Below are 22,610 nucleotides of genomic sequence, written 5' to 3'. Positions count from 1 at the left end.
CTAAAAAGATAACGCCCTGGGCATTTGCCTATATTGCTCATGTCAGAAACCACCACTCTCTGTACCATTTAACATAGCAATTGAGGCAACGCCCAGATGGCAAATAACGCTCAACTATGAACACTGACCAAGGAGCAACAAGCAAGAAGTAACCATGCACAAGGCGCTCATCGTGACTGTTCTCCCCCTCTCTCCCACTACATGAAGCCAGGTAGTCTGACACCATGGCACACATTACAGCTGCCACTTTGAACGAAAACAATCAAAGAGCAATGTATATGCTCTGGGTTCTCTTTCATTCTTGTGTTTTATTTATTTGTTAATTAAAAAAATATCAATGTACATAATTAAATAAAATAATGATACGTACTGCAGTGTATGCAGAGCATTACAAGAGCAAAGAAGAGTGTTCTGTCAGGTCAGCATACGCTGTCAGATCGTCACACGCTTAGAACGAACTCATGGCTATATCTGTCAGACACGTCATTACTGTTGTGGATAGGGGTAATGTGAGATCACGTGGTGTTATTAGTGATTGTAGATCACCTGTTGCTCACCTGGTGACTTCAGTGAGTGGGTGATGGGGGAGGTCTACTTTTTGCTGACCGCTATGTTTTGTCTTTGATCACTGTTTAATTCTACGGATCCGTTTTATGCTGCTTTTGAACACTGTTTGCCTTTGGATATTGACAATAAAATCATTGCAACTGCAGCTTGGATTTACGTTTTGATCAGCTTGCGCGTCAACAACCACTCCCCTACTCAGCGACTTTGTTTGATAGTCGCTAATAATTACTATATCATTTTATTTAATTAGCAACATAGAATCATGACGTAGATCACATATGTCAGAGTCAAGGCCCGCGGGCCACATCCGGCCCGCGAGAAGGTTTTTTACGGCCCCTGGAATGATCTTGCTTTATTATTAGAACCGGCCCGCAGACCGCAGCAAGCCGGCACCCCGTCTGAAAAAAAATATCTTCCTTATTTGAACTGAAAGTAGTTCTTTAAATGTTCTGTGAGATGATGTACTTACCCATGTATCCATAACAACCGGAACTTTCAATATCCACCAAGTTATTGCCGAAATATACCGTCTATTAAACGAGTGCCCCCCGGATTAATTACACTCTCTGCAGCTGCAGCTGCGAAGTTACCGTATTAACCCGATACTTGCTGGAAAGGGCAACGCCTCCCCTTTCAGAAACCGTTGGAATTTTTCCACTTAGCGCTACGTGTGGCGGAATTACGGTACTGCAAATTTAGATGTGTCGCCGGCGACACGTCCGGTCTAGAAGCACAGCAGTCGTCAACATAACTGTAAAATTAACTTTCAGATACCCATCAAAAATGGCAAAAAGGAAGGTGGACACTGAGAACCGGGGGTTTCAAACAAGGTGGGAGTCGGAGTATATGTTCACGGAGGTAGCTGGAAAACCTGTGTGTCTTCTGTGTGGAGAAAGTGTGGCGGTACTGAAAGAGTATAATCTGAGACGACATTATGAAATGAAACACGCGGACAAAAACAAGAATATGGACATGGAACAAAGGCTACACCTATATATATATATATATATATATATATATATATATATATATATATATATATATATATATATATATATATATAATCCATTTTCACACCTTCACTCAATTCTGAGGATTTCCTCAGCTCAGAGCCTTACCCCGAACATTGATGAACTTGTGGAAAAGATGGGACACCACCAAGTATCACCCTCAACCTCAAACAAGTGAACATTACTGTGCAATCACATATTTAGAGTTTTTACTCAGTTCAAGTTTAAAAGTTAAAGTTTAATATTTGCTTTCACTGCATGTTACTTCTCCTTGATGAAAGTGTTGCTTTTGATTAATAGATTTTTGCACTTTATTTTATTGTATTTCAATCCAATTATATTTTAAAAATATTTCAGTTGTGTCTGTTGAAAATTAAAGATTACTGACAGAGCCATAAGAAAATATTGCTTTATTTATCTGATCATATTGGAATATACTTGTTAGGTTTTCAGTAGGTTCAATTAGGTTCACTAGACTATATGCGTCATTTAAAAAAATTTCAATGAACATTCGATCAGTCCGGCCCTCGGCTTGTAGCTAAATTTTTTATTTGGCCCTCCGTCCATTTGACTTTGACACCCCTGACGTAGATCATCATACACTTTATCAACACTTGTATGGCATCCTGACTTAGCGGTTAAGTAGGTTAATGAGTTTTACACGGGCGTGTGTTGTAGTTGACTGCAGCTGCAGTCAGACTTACTTTAAATACACTTTGAAACCACGACAACGCATGTATATTTATCTAGTTATCATATTATGTCATATTATAAACTTGCTGCGTATGGTGAACTGACAACTCCTCTGACTGTCGGATTATTAATGCGGATGCACAGGCCTGGTACTCACTGCATGTATGCTATTCTGACAGCGTACGGTAATCTGATAGAACGGTGTTCTGTTAGATCAGCATACGTTGTCAGATAGTCGTACGCTTAGCTCAGTCATGTATACGCTGTCATTACCATATGATTTTATTTAATCAGCAACATAGAATCATGACGTAGATCATCATACACTTTGTTATTAACAGCTGTATGGCATCCTAACTTAGTGGTTAAGTAAGTAGATTAATGAGTTTTACATGTGGGTGTGTTGTAGTTGACTGCAGCTAGACTCTGCTTTAAATACACTTTGAAACCACGACAACGCATGTATATCTAGTCATATTATATCATATTATGAACAATTTAATGACTTATTTTCGTCATAACTTGTTGCCTCTGCTGAACTGACAACTCCACTGACGGTCGGACTTCTTAATGCGCGGGCATGGTACTCACTGCATGCATGCTATCCTGACAGCGTATGGCTATCTGATAGAACAACGGCTCTCAGCGACACTCCAGTCCTATCTAATAAGTAAAGAGATGAGCAGATGAATCGTACTGTTCCTGAATGTCACATCACTATATTGCAGACTTTTGGACACAGCGTTGTCCCATAATACAACAAGTCAGTCAACATCTCCGCACAATAATTCAGCGCAGTGAGTGACTTTTTTTCATCACAAATAACATGTCTCTGTATAGCTAGCTTTCCTAACATCACGTCATTAGAGCTTACCTTTCTTTGAGCTACTTTTCTAAGTGACGAAAAAAGTTAGACTTTGTCCCCACCGTCTGTGAAAGCGAAGCGCTGCTGAGTTAGCTGTGGCCATCGGATTTCTTATGATTTATGCAGCGCTATTATTACTGACGGTCAGACAGACATCTTCTGCTGCTGAGAGGAAACCACTGCGCATGTCTTGGAGCGCCGCGTGCGAGTGAAAGGTGGGGAGAGGGAGTAACAGAAACACGTTATTGGTTGGATTTTAATCGGTGCGTTTTGCATCCAGTGAAAACAAAGATGTTAACAAATAAACTGGACAGTATGCTGTACGTTTAGTGATATTTTCACAGTTGCGGTCTTGACTGGTCTTGAAATAAAATGCCGAGTCCTCAGCGCCCGAGACCGAGACCAAATGCGGTCGAGTCAAAGACGAGACCAAGACCATCAAAAACTGGTCTCGAGACCGGTCTCGAGTACTACAACACTGATGTATGTATGTATGTCTGTGTATATATATATATATATATATATATATATATATATATATATATATATATGTATAATATCTCATTGAGCTATGAGCGATCCAGTCAGCCAAACAAGGTCTGCGTCAGGTGCTGGGGAACCAGAGCACCCTGATGAAAAATGGACTACTGGAACAAGACGGAAATGGGCGAGAGGTGAAAACATGGATCTGTTGGAATGCTACTACTCAAGTAACCCTAGTCAGAGGGGCTACATGCAAAGAATGTGGGAGGAATGGTTAGTTCGACATCCCCAGTCAACACTAACTGGGGACAGACATAAACATCTAGTAGCTCAGTGTTAGATCATTCATCCATCCAACAGGTAAGAGGGGAGTTAACTCCAACTCCCCGTCCAGAGATTGGGTATGCAGCCACAATAATGAACGAGCCATCAAAGCTGAACAAGGCAACAACTGACCTGAGAGACAGAATTATGGCCCGAATGAACACCAGACAACCCTGACACCAATTACAACGGCTGAGTGAAGTTCAGGGTGGCGCACGAAAAAGTAGCCCTCCTTCCTGCCAGAGTGGCGTGCCGAGTGAATCCTTCCCCAGTGAATCCTTCCACAGTGAACACGAAAGTGTATATGAGAATTTTTGAGGAATTTTACGGACAGTTGACGCTGGAAGAACGCGAGTACGCCTTCTTCCAACAGGACGGCGCGACTTGTCACACATGTCACTGGCACGAATTCGGGAGGCATTTACAAAAGACAGAATTGTCACCAAAGGATTGTGGCCACCGAGATCGACGGACTTAACTTGTGACTTTTATCTGTGGGGCAATTTGAAGGGAAAAATGTACGCTAATAACCCGAGAACTTTACAGCAGTTGAAAGACAATATGCATAATGCAATTCAGAGCATTGGTGCCCCAGAGTTGCGTCGCGTATATGACAATATGTTAAGGCGCGCCCAAAAGTGCATTGACGCACAATGGGATCATTTCCAGCACTTTCTGTAAAGAGTGAGTAAAGATTTTGGCATTTCAAGTTCTTTCTTTCATTACGGAAAGCCGGCAGTAATAGTAACGCAGGCTACTTTTTTGTGGGCCACCCTGTACCATCAGTAAGTCTCATTGAAGATGTGAATGAAGCATTGAGAACGATCCCTACCAACACCAAAAGGGAAACCAATGAGCTGATGCAGGGTTTCTGCCAGTGTATTACAGGCTTGGTGGCCCGCCACGCTATGCTAGCCCCACCGCAAGGCTAAGCATTTCTTGTTTATGTTTTTAGAAAAATAATAATTTTAAAATAACGCCTTTTATTTTTGCCGTATTGCAAGCGTCTCTATTGCTCTAAGCGTTTCACTGGCGGAGCAGACTTATTTCTAAAAGATATGTTTATAGAAGACAAGCTTATAGTTTATGCATTTTAAGCCGGGCCAATCACACCGCTGGCACCTCTGCATGTTGCCTCGTGTGCTGCAGCAGCTGGATTAAGTTTACTTCATCGCGGATCCCCCTCGCCTCCTTTCACTCAAACTGGACACAAGCTAACCTGCATGGATATTTACATCCACCCCCTGTGAGGAACTATGATTCTTTCCAGATTTTTTGATCAAGGTAGGAGTTTAAACCCCACCGCGTTAGCTCTGGTTGCGCAGCTCTACGTGAACCACAGGAATAACTTGTAGTCGAACTTTCAGAGGTGTGTTGAGCGAGCGGTGAGAATGATTTATGTTTGTGGACAAAGAATTTTGTGCAGCTTTTCCATTTCAACACGCTGCCCAGCGCCTGGCTCTGTCTGTGCTGATAAAGTTTATGTCTGTGTTCGCGATTGGTCGAAGCGTTAGTGCTTAACAAATCAGCACTAACCTCATCATGCAAGATCAGTCCGGTGAGGAGCTTTCGCGCTCGCCGCTTCGCAGTCACGCATCCCACTGGTTTTATATTATTTTATTATTAGTAGTAGTATTTTTCTGGTTACATGATGCATCAAACTATACCAAATGCTTTGTCCTTTGGTATAGTTAACTAGAGTTAATGAGTGCGGCTGTGTGGAGATCTGAGAAACTCGTCTCATTAACTGGACCAACCAAAATAGTTTGTGTTCCCTTGTTAAAAACTCAACAGACACTAAATGAAAGAGCTACTAAATTCACATTAGCAGCATTGAATTAAATTTCCCGTTTGTTGCGCATCTCTGCGCAGTGCAGTGCTTTGAATTTTTACAAAGTAAACTTGCCAGCTCCTTTAAATCTTACATATAAATGTTAAATAATTTAAAATCTTTTAATTTATGTGTGTTGAAACCATTAAATCAAATTTAGCAGCATTGATCCTCTCAATAAAAAAATTACATGTATATATCTGTGGTCTGTGTTAAAATATTGGCATTTATGGGGCCCCTGAAGCCCTGGGGTCCTTATGGAGCTGCTGACTTATTTTGGATTAAACAGAAGTGCAAGTAATTGATATTCAATTGATATTCATTTTAATTGTATTTTTTGATTAGTTGTTTTTAAGACTAGTTGTGGGTTTAAATATTGTTTCACTGGTGCCGTTTTCCTGTAACATATAATTACGCAGTTATATTTTTACATTTCCTGTCTATTTAACATCTTTTAATACAAAAACATGGTGGGCTCCCAGTGGACCGCCTCGACACCACAACCACTGGGCTTAGCAAGTTTTCTGGGGGAAAACCTGTGATGTACAACTCAGCATCAGTGATCGTGGAGATGCTTGGCTATAAGAGCAACCATAAGATCCATAAGATTCAATACCCACCATGGAAAAGACGGTTAGAGGCTGAAATCAAGGTAAGGAGGGAAGTGAGCCAACTGTCAGAACTCCAAAGAGGTGCGATGAAAAGAGCAGTACCCAAGAAGTATAGCCAAATGCCCATGTCTGAAGCACTAGAAACTGCCAAACAAAAGAAATGGCCACCTAAAGAGATACACGAGAGAAAATTAAGCCAGGAGGATTAACCGGCTCTTCTCCACCCAACCAGCTAAAGTGTACTCTCAATGGCAGGGTAATAACAACAGAGCAGACCCACCAAGGCTGGAGACTGGACAATACCGGAAAGGCATATGGGAAAGGGAGGCGTCCCACAACAGCAATGCACAGTGGCTAATCCAGGGGTGTCCAATGTCGGTCCAGGAGGCCCGGCATACTGCATGTTTTAGTTCTTTCCCTGGTTTAATGCACCTGGATCAAATGATGGCTCATTATAGGCCTAAGAAGAATACTGACATGCTGAGAAGGTTGTTACTACCAGAGGGGGGAGAACTAAACCATGCAGGATGCCAACCCTTGAGGGCCGACTTTGGGCACCCCTGGGCTAATCTCTCTACAAGATGACCACAGCAACCTCCCTGAACAAGCCCTGATAACTATCACAATGGCAGATGTCCAAGAAAGAGTCTCAGGTAAGAAAAACTGGACAGCACCAGGGCCTGACATGATCCATGCCTACTGGCTGAAGAAACTCACTGCCCTCCATGAGCGACTGGCAGTTCAAATGAAGCAGCTGCTACAAAATGGGAGTCACCCTGAATGGTTAACTGAAGGGGGCACAATCCTGATCCAGAAGGATCCCTCAAAGGGTTCAGTCCCATCCAACTATTGGCCAATAACCTGTCTCTCTACAACATGGAAGCTCATGTCAGGCATCATAGCGGCTAAGATAAGCGGACACATGGATAAATACATGAGCATGGCACAGAAGGGCATCGGCATAAACAGCAGAGGAGCAAAACACCAACTCCTTGTAGACCACACAGTCGCCCGAGACTGCAAAACCCGACACACCAACTTGTGTACAGCTTGGATTGATTACAGGAAAACCTATGACTCAATGCCACACATTTGGATCATTGAATGCTTAGAGATGTACAACATCAACAGGACTCTAAGAGCCTTCATTGCAAACTTGATGGGGCTGTGGAAAACCACCCTTGAAGCCAACTGCAAACCACTAGCACAAGTGTCCATCAATTGCGGCATATACCAAGGAGATGCTCTGTCCCCGCCGCTGTTCTGCATAGGCCTGAACCCCCTCAGCCAAATCATCAACAAGACTGGCTAAGGATACCGACTCAAGAACGGGGCCACAATCAGTCACCTCCTCTACATGGATGACATCAAGCTGTACGCCAAGAACGAGCGAGACATGGACTCACTGATCCACACCACACCACCAGGATCTACAGCACTGACATTGGGATGTCATTCGGACTAGAGAAGTGTAGTCGGATGGTTACAAAGAGAGGGAAGGTCGTCCGCACAGAAGGGGTCTCACTCCCAGATAGAACAATAGCAGACATAGAGCACAGCTACAAGTACCTGGGAATACCACAAGCAAATGGCAACCTCAATGATGTCAAAAGGAAAGGAGCCACAGCCAAATACCTCCAACAAATAAGGCAAGTCCTGAGAAGCCAGCTCAATGGCAAGAACAAGATCCGTGCGATAAACAGCTATGCCTTACCAATAATCAGATACCCTGCAGGAATAATCAGCTGGCCAATGGAAGAGATAAAGACCACGGATGTTAAGACTCGGAAGCTACTAACCATGCATGGAGGGTTCCACCCCAAATCCAGCACCCTGAGACTGTACACAAGCCATAAGGAAGGAGGCAGAGGACTAGTGAGTGTGAGAGCCACTGTCCAGGATGAAACATCCAAGATCCATAAATACATCAAGGACAAAGCCTCAACGGACGATGTGCTCAGCGAATGTCTCAGGCAATGGGGAACAGAGGACAAGGTGCTGGAGGAACCATCATGGGAGGACAAGCCCCTACATGGGATGTACCACCGACAAATAACTGAAATGGCTGATATCAGGAAATCCTACCAATGGTTGGAGAAAGCTGGACTCAAGGACAGCACAGAGGCCCTCATCCTGGCTGCCCAGGAACAGGCCCTAAACACCAGAGCAATAGAGGCTCAGATCTACCACACCAGACAAGACCCAAGGTGTAGGTTGTGCAAGGAGGCCTCTGAGACAGTCCAGCACATAACAGCAGGGTGCAAGATGCTGGCAGGGAAAGCGTACATGGAACGACATAACCAAGTGGCGGGCATAGTGTACAGGAACATCTGTGCCGAATATGGACTGGAAGCCCCGAGGTCAAAGTGGGGAACACCCCCAAAGGTGGTGGAGAATGACCGAGCTAAGATCCTGTGGGACTTCCAGATCCAGACAGACAAGATGGTAATGGCGAACCAACCGGACATTGTGGTGGTGGATAAAGAGCAGAGGAAAGCCGTTGTGGTGGATGTAGCAATACCAAGTGACCACAACATCAGGAAAAAGGAGAAACTGGAGAAATACCAGGGCCTCAGAGAGGAACTGGAGAAGGCCTGGAAGGTGAAGACCACAGTGGTGCCTGTGGTCATCGGGGCCCTCGGGGCAGTCACCCCCAAACTGGAGCAGTGGCTCAAACAGATCCCAGGAACAACATCAGACATCTCAGTCAAGAAATGTGCAGTTCTAGGCACAGCCACGATACTGGAGGAGAACCTCAAGCTCCCAGGCCTCTGGTAGAGGACCCGAGCTCAGAGGATGAAAGAGAGAGAGACCGCGGAGGGTGAGAAGGGATTTTTTTATTTTTTATTTATTTATTTTTTATACGCATTGAAAGCATCTCTGTTCCCCTGAGTGTTACACTGGCAGAGAAAATTTATTCCTAAAAGATAAGTTTATAGTTTACGCATTTAAAGCTGGGAGAGTGGACCAGTCACACAGCTGGCACCTCTGCACAGGCGCGGAGGTATAGAGGGGCCTGGGGGGTCGGCTGTCCCCAGGCCCGGGCTTGTATGGGTGCCCATGGGGGGCCGGGTCTGGAGGTGCCAGGGAGGGAGGAATGGTTTCAACTCGTCTTGATTTCTGATTATAGACGGAGAAAGTGCGCCCTCGCCTGTTCAGAAAGTTAAAGTTACTGTCCCTCAATATAGTAGTCAGTCCCAGTAACTGTTTCACTCATGGTTTAGCCAATGTGCTTCCTGGGCAAAAATCAAACGACAAATGCCCCCCCCCATTCAACAGTTTCCAGCAGTGCAGGTGATACATGTGAGGGGCCCGGTCATTGGCCCCGCCCCCCAGCCCAACGCTGACTTGTTCCGCTAGTGGTGCTGCACGTTGCTGCTGCTTAATCTCAAGTTTACTTCTTCGCGGATTGAACGCGCCTTCTTTCACTCAAACTGGACTCAGGCTGACCTGCATGGATATTTACACCAACCCAGTGTGGGTAGTTATTTTTCTTGGGAGAACTCCACATCAAGGAAAGAGTTTAAAACGAACCCTGTTCGCTCTGGTTGTGCGGCTCTATGTGAACCACAGGAATAACTTGTAGTCTTTCTTTCAGAGGAGTTGAGGAGCGGTGAGAATGATTTATATTTGTGAACAAAGAATTATGCGGCGTTTCCACCTCAACCCGCTGCCCAGCGTGTGGCGCTGTCTGCCCTGTAAAGTTCATGTCTGTGTTCCTGGTTGGTCGGAGCGTTAGCAGCTAACGAACCAGCGCTAACCTCATCGTGCAGGTGCAGGTGAGGAGCTTTAGCCTCTCCTCGATGTCACACATTACGCTGGTTTTATATTATTATTATTTTTCTGGTTACAGATGCACCAACCCACACCAAATGCTTTGTCCACGTAGCCAGAGTTGATGCGTGCGGCCGAGCAGAGATCTGAAACTCTCGTCCCATAAACTCCAGCAACCAAAACAGTTTCTGAGATTCTTATTAAAACTCAGCAGACATGAAATGTCAGAGCTGCTAAAGCCACATTAGCAGCATTGAATTAAATCTCCTGTTTGTTGCTCATCTCTGCTCAGTGCAGCAGATTTACCTCATCCTGCAGGGCCGGTCCAAGGCTGATGAGGCCTGGGGCAGAATCTGACTGAGGGGCCCCTGTAGCTGCTACAACATCAGCAGCTCTAGCAGCTTCTGTGTTACATTTAATCTGGGAGAGGAGGAGGAGTTTAACTGGCCAACCTAAAAACAATCAGCTATAATCCAGTTTATTCATTTGTATCTGTGAACAAACAGCTCAAACTCAAAGATTAAACTCGCAGCATCAGATTGTTGCTATGGCAACAAAACAATTAGCTATGAATATTGTTCTTTGAAGTTTTACAAAGTAAACCTACCAGCTCCTTAAAATCTTACATTTAAATGTTAAACAGTTTAAAATCTTTTAATTTAAGCTGAAAGCATTAAACCAAATTCAGCAGCATTGATCATCTCAATAAATAAATGTTACATTTATGTGTCTGTGTTAGAATATCAGCATTTATGGCCCCTGAACCCCTGGGGGCCCGATGGAGCCGCTGGCTTAATTTGGATTAAACAGAAGTGCAAATAATTGATATTCATTTTAATTTTGATTTGATGTTTTTAAGACTAGCTGTGGGTTTGTGTGGCTTTTCACTGGTGATGTTTTCCTGTAACTTAAAATTACCTAGTAATATTTTTACTTTTTCTGTCTACTTAACATCTTTTAATACAAAAACTTGGACCGACCGCCGGGCTGACAGGTTTACTGGGGGAAACCTGTAGGAGTAAAACTAAAATTTAAATCTTCAGATATCAGTTTGGTTTAGTGTCACTGATCTAATCTCTGCTACAACTTTACAAACATTTAAGGCTCTAAATAAAAATAATTTAACAAGTGGAAATAAATAATTCCACTTAATAAAATTCCTCATAATTATTCATTTATTGTAGAGACTCTCAATACAACTTTTGCATTAAGTAAATTATAACTTAAGTTTGTTTATTTTAAAACGTCTTCTGGTTTTTCCGTGTCCTGGATCCTTCAACAGGCAGAAATAATTAATATCTGAGAAGCATCATAACTTTAACCAAGAGCTTTAAGTGCCAGGGTTTTTATAGAAAAATATTCAGATTTTATTTTGTGATTTTAAAGGCTTTACATTGAAGATGACAAGAAATAAAAACGTACTTTCTTTTTTTCTCTCTGCTCTCGGCTCCCACACACTGAGCTGTCAGCCACTCGCAGCGCTCAGCCCCTCCCTCCTGTTTCAAATTCTTCTCATTAACATAAGAGTTAGAGGTAAATATGATTGAGATATTTGCTTCGTTCGACAAAAAAGCTTAAAAAAATGTTGGCCTAAATATGTTGTAAGTTTCCTATTAACTAAAAAAATGCTGTTTGTGATATGCCAAAACTCACATTTACTTCAAAAATGTATATCTTTTATATTTTTACCCACGGAGGTCGCCATCTTTTCATCTGATTGGTTGATTACCTGGTTTGGTCCGTTCCGTACCGGAATCTACAGAGTAAACACAGGAAGGCTAACTCTACCTGAGTAGTTGTTTATTATCATATTACATTAGACTGGTGCAATTTTAGGCAATGCCACACTGTGTCACTGTTGGCTGTAAAAAAAAAAAACAGCTAGGTGAGTCTGGATCGCTTCCCACATGAAAAAAAAAAGAGAGAACAGTGGGAGAGAGCCAGAGCCGAACACAACTTCTGAAATGTTTGTGCCCTCAACATTTCTCTCCAGAAGACTTTGAGTCATTTGTACGTGCAAAACTGACAAAGGGTTTAACAGTTGATCACTACCTTCACAAGCTGAAACCAAATGACATGTCGACAGTTTTTATCCACAAAGCACCAATACCCAGCTGCTGCTAGAGCAAAAACGCTGGGAGAACCATCAGACAGACAGCACTGGAAGCTCTTTAAATACTAACAGAGTTCTGTGGCAGTAGTAGAAGGCCAGACCGGACACAGAGCTAGACAAGTACTTACCGGATCACACAGTCCGACCAGAGGACCCATCATTCATTGTTTCATTTATGAAGCTGAAGGCAGCAGCAGCAAACACCAGCTCCTATGGCCAACCTATGGCCAATTCTGTCCTCTTCCTGTGTTTGGTCCTCCTCATCATCATTACTTCTTGTGATTTCTACATTCAGATCGATTTCAACGTCCGGTTCATTTAAAGAGGCTTAAAGACGTTACTCATTGCTGTTTCGACTGGACAGAGCTAGCGCAGTTGGACCATTAGACATCATTTACCCAGAATGCATTGCACTGTGAACAGCATCACTACGTTTGCCATGTTGTGTGAAAATATTTTATTAAAATTCATAAAGACTAAACAGCCTACAGTAGTAATACTGTAGGCTTTTAGTCTTTATTTTACATCTAAAATAAATATTTCTGAAATAAAGTTGATTGTTACAACTAGTCTTGGATTCCTTTTAAGTCTATCAAAGCAATGTAGCCATTATTGGCTATATTATTGGCAGTTTTGATGTCCAAGGCATAATGTAACAGTTTATCATGATTCAGCCAAAGTAATGACATAATAAACTAGTCTGATTTTTACTGTTAATGTGTTTCTTCCTATTGAGCAGTGAAAAGAAATAAAATGTGTTGCATGTGTTTTGCTGTAAGTATTTACTTACTAGATGGTTTTTCTGTTTGTGCTGCAGAGCCACAGCTTGCTCCTCACTCTGACTTTGGCTCGTTCCTTAGTGCTGCTGTTGCTCCTCCGACACATCGGACTGAACCATTGCTCTAACAATGGGGGCTCTAAAAATTCATCCTTATTTTATTTTTAGATGAATGGCCGATTTACTTCGTTCATTGTCTCTTTTGCCTTTTGATATTTATGTTGTTTGAATACAAAGGTTGCTCTTATGATTTATTTCGTGGGGACAAATCTACACTTTTCCAAGATTGGGGGGTACTGACCCCTGACCTCCCGGGATTTCTGCCTACGGTTCAAGTGGTGGTTCTGTTTGGTGGTGGTTCTGGTGTAGTATCAGGCATGTTTTTCTCCCTACCCACTGCCTAACCTGCTTTTTATTGCTCTCTGTCCTCTGCTGTTTTCAAAACCTCCTGACTATAAATCGTGGATCTGGTCAGCTGGTCTCTCAAGCAATTGATCAAGTTTTTTGATGAGAAGACTGGGCTCAGGAGAGCGCTCCTGCCCTGATGGGACACACATGTTCGGATTTATTATGGACCCCTGTGGAAAATGAAGACCGTGTGTCTGTCCATTTTGTCCCTTGAAGGTGTTGAAGATTCATTCTCATTTGGACTTTTCATAAAATCCAAATGACACCTTCCACATTTCCCTGGAATATTGAGAAATGTGGAAGGTGTCGGCAGCTGTTCCGGCCATCGTCAGGCTGCCAGCTTGTGTGAAGGTTTAGGCTGACTGGTTAGATGCTCAGACCAACATGCTATATGTTAGCGTCACAAACTGGTTAATCAATCAATCAATCAAATTTGATTTGTATAGCACATTTCAGCAGCAAGGCATTTCAAAGTGCTTTACATAATTAAAATAAAACAGCATGTGACATTGAATACACAGTGAGAAAGAGAAATAAAAAGAAATTAAAGTAAAGATAAAGAGATTTAAAAAAATAAAATAAAATATATAAAAACATTATCCACATGAGGACTTGCCCTTATGGGGTCTCCTCGAAAATAAGCGGCTCTACAAGCCTTTCCTTCTGTAGGACTTTAGTCAAACCGCCATTTGACAAGGACTCAAACCTTTAAAACTTCTTTACATAAAGAGATATATAAAAAAGATAAAAAGTAAAGATAAAAACATGAAAAACATCGAAGACATCAAAACCCACATTCTAATCCTAATTTAGCCATAAGCAGCTCTAAATAGGTTTTAAGTTGAGATTTAAAGGCACCCAGTGTTTCAGCTGTTTTACAGTTTTCTGGAAGTTTATTCCAAATTTGTGGTGCATAGAAACTGACTCTTGCAGAAAGTTGCCGGCCAGCTGCAGACCCTGGAGCTGGATGGCGGGATGGAATCGACCCTGGAGATGTTGCCAGATCAGTCCGGCAGGACTTCTGCTCTAATCTTGATGATTGGAATCGCCATTGAGATGAACCAATGAGATTTTAGGGCGGATGGAAATTACGCCAACAACCCAAACTACACCATGTTCCAAACGATTATATAAATTGGATTCAAGTGTCAAAGATTTCATTTTTTGTTGTTCCATTAATTGTGGAATTGTGTCTCAAGGCTCTTTGGATCACTACAATTAATCTCAGTCTCCTCAGCTGATTAGTTTGCCAGGTGAGCTCAATAAAAGGAAACCTACATAAGAAGGATGTTCCACATTATTAAGCAGGCTACAGGTTTCAAGCAATATGGGAAAGATAAAGGATCTCTGCTGCTGAAAGGCGTCGGATAGTGCTGTGGACAAGGAATGAAAACATTTAACGAAAACTGAAGAGTGATATTCGTACTGTGAAAAGATTTGTGGCTGATTCAGATGAAGGTATAATGAGGAAGGTTTCTGTTAGATAAATTAATTGAATTAAGAGAGCTGCTGTTAAAATGCCTTTACAAAGCAGCAAACAGTTATTTGAAGCTGTTGGTGCCTCTGGAGTCCCACAAACCTCAAGGTGTCGGATCCTCCAGAGGTTTGCTGTTATGCATAAACCGACTGTTGCCACTGACTGGTGGACACAAGCAGAAACGGCTGCAGTGGGCCCAGACATACATGAAGACTAATTTTCAGACAGTCTTGTTCAATGATGAATGTTGTGCAACAATGAATGATTGGTGGATGGCCGCAATGTCCCAACAAGGCTGCTACGTCAGCATGGAGGTGGTGAAGTCATGCTTTGGGGAGAGAGCTGAAGGTGTGAGAATGACCTCAGCAAAGTAAACAGACTTTCTTGACTGATCACTTTCTCCCATGGTACAGAAAGAAGAGCCGTACCTTCTGTAGCAAAATCATCCTCATGCATGATGGTGCTCCATCTCATGCTGCAAGGAGTACCTCTGTGTCATTGGCTGCTATGGGCATAAGAACAAAGAAACTCATGGTGTGGCGCCTCGCTCCCCTGACCTCAACTCCACTGAGAGCCTCTGGAGTTTCCTCAAGCAAAAGATCTATGAGGGTGGGACACAGTTCACATCAAAACAGCAGCTCTGGGAAACTATTCTGACATCCTGCAAACAAATCCAAGCAGAAACAAACTCACAAGTTCAATGGATGCAAGCATTGTGAAGGTGATAACAGAGAAGGGGTCCTATGTTAACTTGTAACTTGGTCTGTTGTGTTTTTGATTGAAATAGCTTTTGATTTTAGTACATGTGACCACTTAATGCTGCACATTCAAAGAATGACCATGTGCAGTTCTTTACAAGCCACAAAATGTCTTAAAAGTCTGCGGTGCATAATAATTTGGAATAATGCATTTTCAGTTTTTTATTTTATTTTTTAAATCCTGTTCTCATAGGGAGATATCTTCAATAAAATCTGATTTATACTCTAATAGCTCATGACTTGAAAACTATACTGATCATCATTTGCATTGACCATATAAGAAAATCTGAGAAAATATCACTTGCATGATAATTTGAAACATGGTTTAGACCAGGGGTTCCCAATACGTCGATCTCAGCAGGTGACAATCTGAACGCCGCCAGGAGGCTGAGAGCAGCACTTCCTCTTCTGACGGGCTTATCAAAAATATTCACTGAGATCCTAAACGTTTGTAGCTTCATTAAAAAAGAATAATTATAAAAAAAATCAATGAAACGTTAAAATTAATGATCTCAGTAATTATTGTTTCAACAAGGTGTTGCGCAATTCGGTGCATTTCGGTTCCATTAACAAAAAAAAGAAAAAAAAAAAGGCGACTCAAAGACCGACTGAGAGCAGAGCAGGAGTTTAAATGAGCTGCTCAACCAGCGCTGTGTCCATGAGAGGCTTATTAATAATCCAGGAATAAATGTCAAGTCTGGAAACCTGATATCGTAACGGACTAAATGTTTTTACCGTCTCTGCTCAGCTCGCGGGGCGCAGGCGGTTGCCACGGCAACGGGTGGCTTAAACGACAAAGAGACAGGAAGTAAAGAGGTAGGAGCGGTTTAGAGTTGATCACCTGTTCGGGTTGTTTTACCTGTTTACCGTTGCTGTGGCTCATCACACCTGCTGCAGTTTCTGAACATTCAACAAACGACCAACTTGGACTAATGACCTCGTTCTTTGTGAGCATACGTCACAACATCAAATAGGACAAATATATTTAATTAAGCTTTAACTAATTCTACAGCGATAATTATGTGAAATTAAATTATATCCCTACTTCTGAAGATTTACCTTTTCTGGGCTCTCTGGTTCCTCCTATCTGTCTGTAGTTTCTCATACTGAGGTCATCAAACCAAAGTTCAGATCCACCATGACTGACTGACCTGCTGGTTTGAAACCAGCTTCTGACTGAGAAACCAGTAACCTGCTCCCAGTGTCAGAATCTCACTGAGGAAGAAACTGCATCAGGTTTTGTGTCACTTTATTATTTCTGCTACAACTGATGCATATTTGCATATAAAATAAGTCAATAGAGTTTAATTTGCAATTTTTATGTCTTCATGTCATGAGGTAGATCTCAGGCGGCTGGTGAGAGAAAAAGTAGATCTTGCTCTCAAGAAGTTTGGGCAGGTCGGCTGTAGACCAACTTTTGCCATCTCTGTCTGGCTTCCTGGGCTTTGGATAGCCGACTTCCTTAAACTCTCCTGGATGATAAGTAGACCAGATGCTCTGCTCACCATCCGCTCCCTCTCCCGTGAGGATCTGCCTCTGCCGCTGAAACTCTCCACCACGTATCAGGGGCAGCGATCACCGTCTTAAGGCCCCCACATACTCAAGCGTACTTCAGTCTGTGGAGGTCCGCCGAACTCGAAGCGGACGTCCACCAGACAGGTCTGCACAAAGGTCAGTATTTATGACTGCGTATTCAGTGTTGCACATTAAACCACCTGGTGGAAACAGTGCTCACATCGAACACTGTTTTCATGCGACACCAGGCTGATAAGGTTGAGATTAGGAACTACACAACTTTACATATTTTTAAAATCAACATTGACTATTCACAGTGACATCAGAAACTTAAGCAAAAATGCTTCACGGCAACTTACAGGCAGAGTCTATTATGCAGAATTAAAAGAACAAAAAACAGAAACCATCCTGGACTTCTTTATCAGCAGCAGAGCAGAGGTGGTCCGATAAGTTGAGTCTAACTTATTTTTTCCCAGAACAACAGCAGGTTGTTCATATGCTCATTTTGGACAGCTACACATATAGGAGTCACATGATTACATTGATCACAGTTCTGCTTTTGGAACATAAACTAAACTTATTATAAACAGTTTGATTGCAGTTAAAGGCAGCGCTCCTCTGCCCCGATGCGCAGCCGGAAGCCCTGCTGACTCAGCAGGATGAACAGACATGTGACTGCCACGCTCTGCCCCGTAATGACAGCCGTGTTGAGGCTTCATGGATGGAGGAGAAACGGAGAGAGGGACCCAAATAGCTCATCAAACTTACTGGTATCCATCAGGATTGTGGAAAATAAAGGAATTTTTCACAAGAGAACATTAAACAGTCAATACACTTGAGTATGAAGTCCCAACCATCCGGACAGCACACAGAGTCAGCGTAGTTCACAGACTGCACACACACTCTCACACACACACACTCTCACACACACACACACGCTCTCACACACACACACACGCTCTCACACACACACACACCCACACCTAAACCTGACTTTACCCTTTTCCTAACCCTAACCAACCAAAACTCAATTCATACCTTAGCCCTAACTCTGACCCCTGACCCATAAACAGGGTTTCCCCTTGTGGGGACCAGGCTCCGGTCCCCATGAGGAGCAATTGGTCCCCACAACGTAGTATATGTCAGGAAAATCGTCCCCACAAGGGATTACAAAGAAACGCGCGTGCACACACACACACACACACACACACACACACACACACACACGCTCTCACACACACTCTCACACACACAAACATACGCTCTCACACACACACACACACACACACACACACACACACGCTCTCACACACACTCTCACACACACAAACATACGCTCTCACACACACACACACACGCACACACACACACACACACACACTCTTGATAGCTATAAACGCACTAAGCCCCCCAGGCCCCTTTTCAACCCACCACCTTCGCTGCCCCCCATCATGTCTATGTGTTGCTTTATGTGTGCAGAGATTTTCTGTAACGCTGCATTTAGTTTATTAGGACAAACTGATTTGTTTTCTTCTTCTCATCTTGTCCTGACATTTCTCTCCAGTGAAGGAGCAGCGCCCCCCGAGGGCCGTCTCTGGAAGGCCTGGACTGACACCAATTCTCATTGTGCTTCTTGTCACAATAAAGGCAATCAGATTCATCTGATGTGGTTCAGTGGTTCTGGTGTGGTTCTAATGTGGTTCTGGTGTGGTTCTAATGTGGTTCTGGTGTGGTTCTGGTGTGGTTCTAATGTGGTTCTGGTGTGGTTCTGGTGTGGTTCTAATGTGGTTCTGGTGTGGTTCTGGTGTGGTTCTAATGTGGTTCTGGTGCGGTTCTAATGTGGTTCTAAAGTGGTTCTAATGTGCTTCTGGTGTAGTTCTAATGTGGTTCTGGTGTGGTTCTGGTGTGGTTCTGGTGCGGTTCTGGTGCAGTTCTAATGTGGTTCTGGTGCGGTTCAGTGGTTCTGGTGACGTACTGTGCAGCTTCCTCCGTTCCTGCAGGGGGTGCTGTCACACTCGTTGGTCTCGATCTCGCAGTTGACGCCGGAGAAGCCGGGCCGGCAGCTGCAGGTGTAGCTGCCCTCGCCGGTGTTGGTGCAGGACGCCTGGTTCTGGCACGGCCGGTGGTTGGTGCAGTAGTTCAGATCTGGAGCCCAGAGAGAGGAAGGAAGGGAGGAATTAGCAAAATGAAACATCAGAAGCTGGAGAACCTAAAACAACTGGATCCTGCTGGATATGACGGGTTCTAGGTCCAGTTCTAGGACAGTTACTGAAAACAAATGAAACACGTTATAGCTTCTCGGTAAGAAGGGTCGCATCCACAGGGGGATATCGATCAATATTCCATCTGGGCCGATATTAGTGTTGCTATGGCTGATAACCCGGCATCAAAACGACCACACCGCCTACATTGCTCCTCTCAGGGTTTCCTATTATAAGACTGGCTTTACTTGAACTGTGCCACGCTAAGCATTGCTTGTCCTTATATATAGGAAAAATAATTTAAAATAGTTTTTGTAGTACCCCAGTAACCCTGGACTGCTGTGCTCAACATTTCACCGGCAGAGCAGAATCATTCTTGAGAGATGAGTTTATAGTTGATACACTGAACAGGAACAAAGCTGGCAGTGCACCAGTCACACCGTCGGTCGCCTAGCGCAGAGGTCCCCAACCTTTTTATTACCACGGACCGGTCAAGACTTGGAAAATTTGTTGTGGCCCGGGGGGTGAACCGTCAGACAAGCTGCTGCATGTTGGCGTTCCCGCTAAATCCTGAATATGCCCCATTTGGGTTGTCTTGGCCTTTTTATCGCAGCCTGTGGGGTTTTCCCTGACTGGGAATGAGAATACAACCTGCTGAATGTGACAGGTAGCCAATCAGAAAGCGCGGTGACGTAAGAACAGAGGGGAATCCCAAACAGCTGACATATCGCGCAACTGAGAGTCCGGTGGATATCAGAGATGATATGTGGAAATGTTTATTATTACATGTAAAGGTCATTATTATATATGTTTATTATGTTTATTCAGTTAAAATGTTAACTATGAAAAAACAAATCATAGTGCAGCAGATGGAGCGGCTGCTCCCGTTGTCTTTTATCCACCGCCTTTTCTTTTTGTTTCTTTTATCTCTTAAAATGTCTCCACATCCTGATATTGCTTCTACATCGTCATCCATATTTGGTTATTCTAAATTCCCGTTTGCTATGTTGGGGGTTTTGTGGATTATCCTCTGGAATCGGTTCGTGTTGCTCCTGCCTTGAGGCTGAACACGAACCGATCGAACCTGTTGTACTTTTATCAGCTCTGTGGTCACAGAGGTCTGGAGAATCGGCCGACATCCTTAAATCTTTCTGTCTAAACCAGACTTAAGGCTCACAAGCTCTACTCATCTCCTCTCGACCAAACGCTCTGACTCTGGTCGCTATGGTAACGTTTACATATCCCTTCAAAATAAGATACAGATGCGCCACAAAAACGAGCATTTTACTTTCATGAACATTTTAACTCACGATAATGACTAACGGAGCCCTGAGCTTGTTTCTCTGCAACCAGACGGTCCCATCAGGGAGTGATGGAGACAATAACACCCGAAGTGTTGCTTATATCCACAGCCTGCTGGGTCTCTACGAGGTGAAGCAGTTTGAAGCTTCATTGCCTTATTAGCAGCCGGTCGCCGCATGTTACACAGAGCGGCTTGTAATGTGGGACTCACCTACCGGTCCGGGATAAATCCATCCTCCTGTCTCTTCTCTGGGCCTTTTCCCCTTTGCAAAGAAACTTTCCAAAGATACCTGATCTGTTTCTTACTCATTTTGCTGCTTGTGGGCTCAGTGTTGGCGCGCAAGTAATCGAGAGAATCCGGTTAAAGGATTTTCAAAATAAAAGATCCTTCAGACTCAAATAATACATAAAACGGAAATATTTAATTATTTCTTGCACAGCCTGGTACCAATTGGTCCACAGACTGGTACCGGTCCGCGGCCTGGGGGTTGGGGACCACTGGCCTAGCACGTCGGTCGCCTAGCCTGGTCGCCTAGCTCGTCGGTGGCATCTCTGAAGTTCACCTCGGTGCAGATCACATGCACCAAGCTTTCACTCAAACTGGACTATTTCTAAGGTGTTCTAGCAGAAACGCTTCACCTGTATCAGGATTTATATGAACCCCCTGAGAGGAATAAATTTTCTTTGGAGAATTCTTCATCATGGTAGGCATCAAGCTTAAAAGCCACTGCGTTAGCACTGCTTGTGGAGGCTCAGTGTGAACCACAATTAAAACCCATAGTGGCGCTTTCAGAGGTGTGCATTGAGCATGCAGTGAGAATTATATATTTTTGTGAACAAAGATTATGAGCGGTGTGAGCATTTTCATCTCAACTCACTGACCCGCAAGTGGCTCTGTGTCTGTGCTGAGACTTGATAAAATTGGTGGCGTTCCTCGGTTGGACGCTGCGTTAGGCCAACCCATGGAGGAGCTGTTGACCTCGTCTTGTAGTCATGCAGCGTTTTCCCCCTTTTTTTCTGCCGCTGGAATTCTCCTGTCTGCATCAAATGTCGTCTCTATTCCAGTCAGGCAGACTTGTTGCTGTTTGTAATTCGCCAAAACTCATAATTACTTTAAAAAATGTACATCTTTTGTTATATCCTCACCCATGGAGGTCGCCATTTTTTCACCTGATTGGTTTGGTCTGTTCTGTACTGGAATCTACAGAGTAAACACAGGAACGCTAACTTTGCCTGAGTAATTGTTTATCATATTGCATTTGACTGGTGTAATTTTAGATAATGCCACACGGTGTCACTGTTGGCTGTAATGTATAAAAAACAGTGAGGTGAGTCTGGATCGCTTCCCATATGAAAAAAAGAAGAGTGCAGTGAGAGAGAGCCGGCGCCAAAGACAACTTCCGAAGGATGTACATTTCTGCCCTCAACATTTCTCTTCAGAAGACTTTGTCATTTGTACAAGCAAAATTGATGAAGGCTCTAACAGGTGATCAAGGCCAGCCCAAGGTATAAGCAAACTAAGCAGCCTCATAGGGCCCCAGGGCCGCTAGGGGGAACTGATTTTTTTTCTAGTAATGATTTTTAAGTGATTATATTAACAAAAACACACAATTTCAATAAAGTTGTCATTTTTTGTCATAAAATATATTTGATAATGTATGTAGAAATCTTAATTATATGGACAAAAAAAAGAAGAAAACTGCTCTTGGGGCCCCTGGCAGCCGCAGTAGGTCACGCTTCACCTGTAATATAAGCTGCGTGCGCATCCAAACCTCCAAAGCACCGGTGGAGGATAAATTATCAAAACAATGTCGCAAAAAGGGACTTATCCTTCAGGGAGAGAAAAACGAAAGACGAGGAATAAAGAGGAATAAAAAAACGAGATAAAGGTTTGTTTTCA

The 22,610-nt window shown here is 43.3% G+C and overlaps 1 protein-coding gene across 2 annotated transcripts in view; it reads right to left on the bottom strand.

The window, feature by feature from the left end:
- The window catches only part of dlc (deltaC), a 282,002-nt gene that overhangs the window by 170,758 nt on the left and 88,634 nt on the right, over positions 1 to 22,610 (bottom strand). For both annotated transcript variants that reach the window (XM_088011502.1, XM_088011501.1), the window contains exon 6: positions 19,183 to 19,352. In XM_088011502.1, the coding sequence (XP_087867628.1) occupies positions 19,183 to 19,352 (170 nt within the window). The remainder of the gene's footprint in view (positions 1 to 19,182; positions 19,353 to 22,610) is intronic.

This window comes from Poecilia mexicana, unplaced genomic scaffold, assembly GCF_051168715.1.
Source record: "Poecilia mexicana isolate PSO_F unplaced genomic scaffold, ASM5116871v1 scaffold_13, whole genome shotgun sequence".
NCBI classification, from domain to species: Eukaryota; Metazoa; Chordata; class Actinopteri; order Cyprinodontiformes; family Poeciliidae; genus Poecilia; species Poecilia mexicana.
Note: the sequence above shows the minus strand (reverse complement) of the source record. Positions and strands in the feature narration are given on the sequence as shown.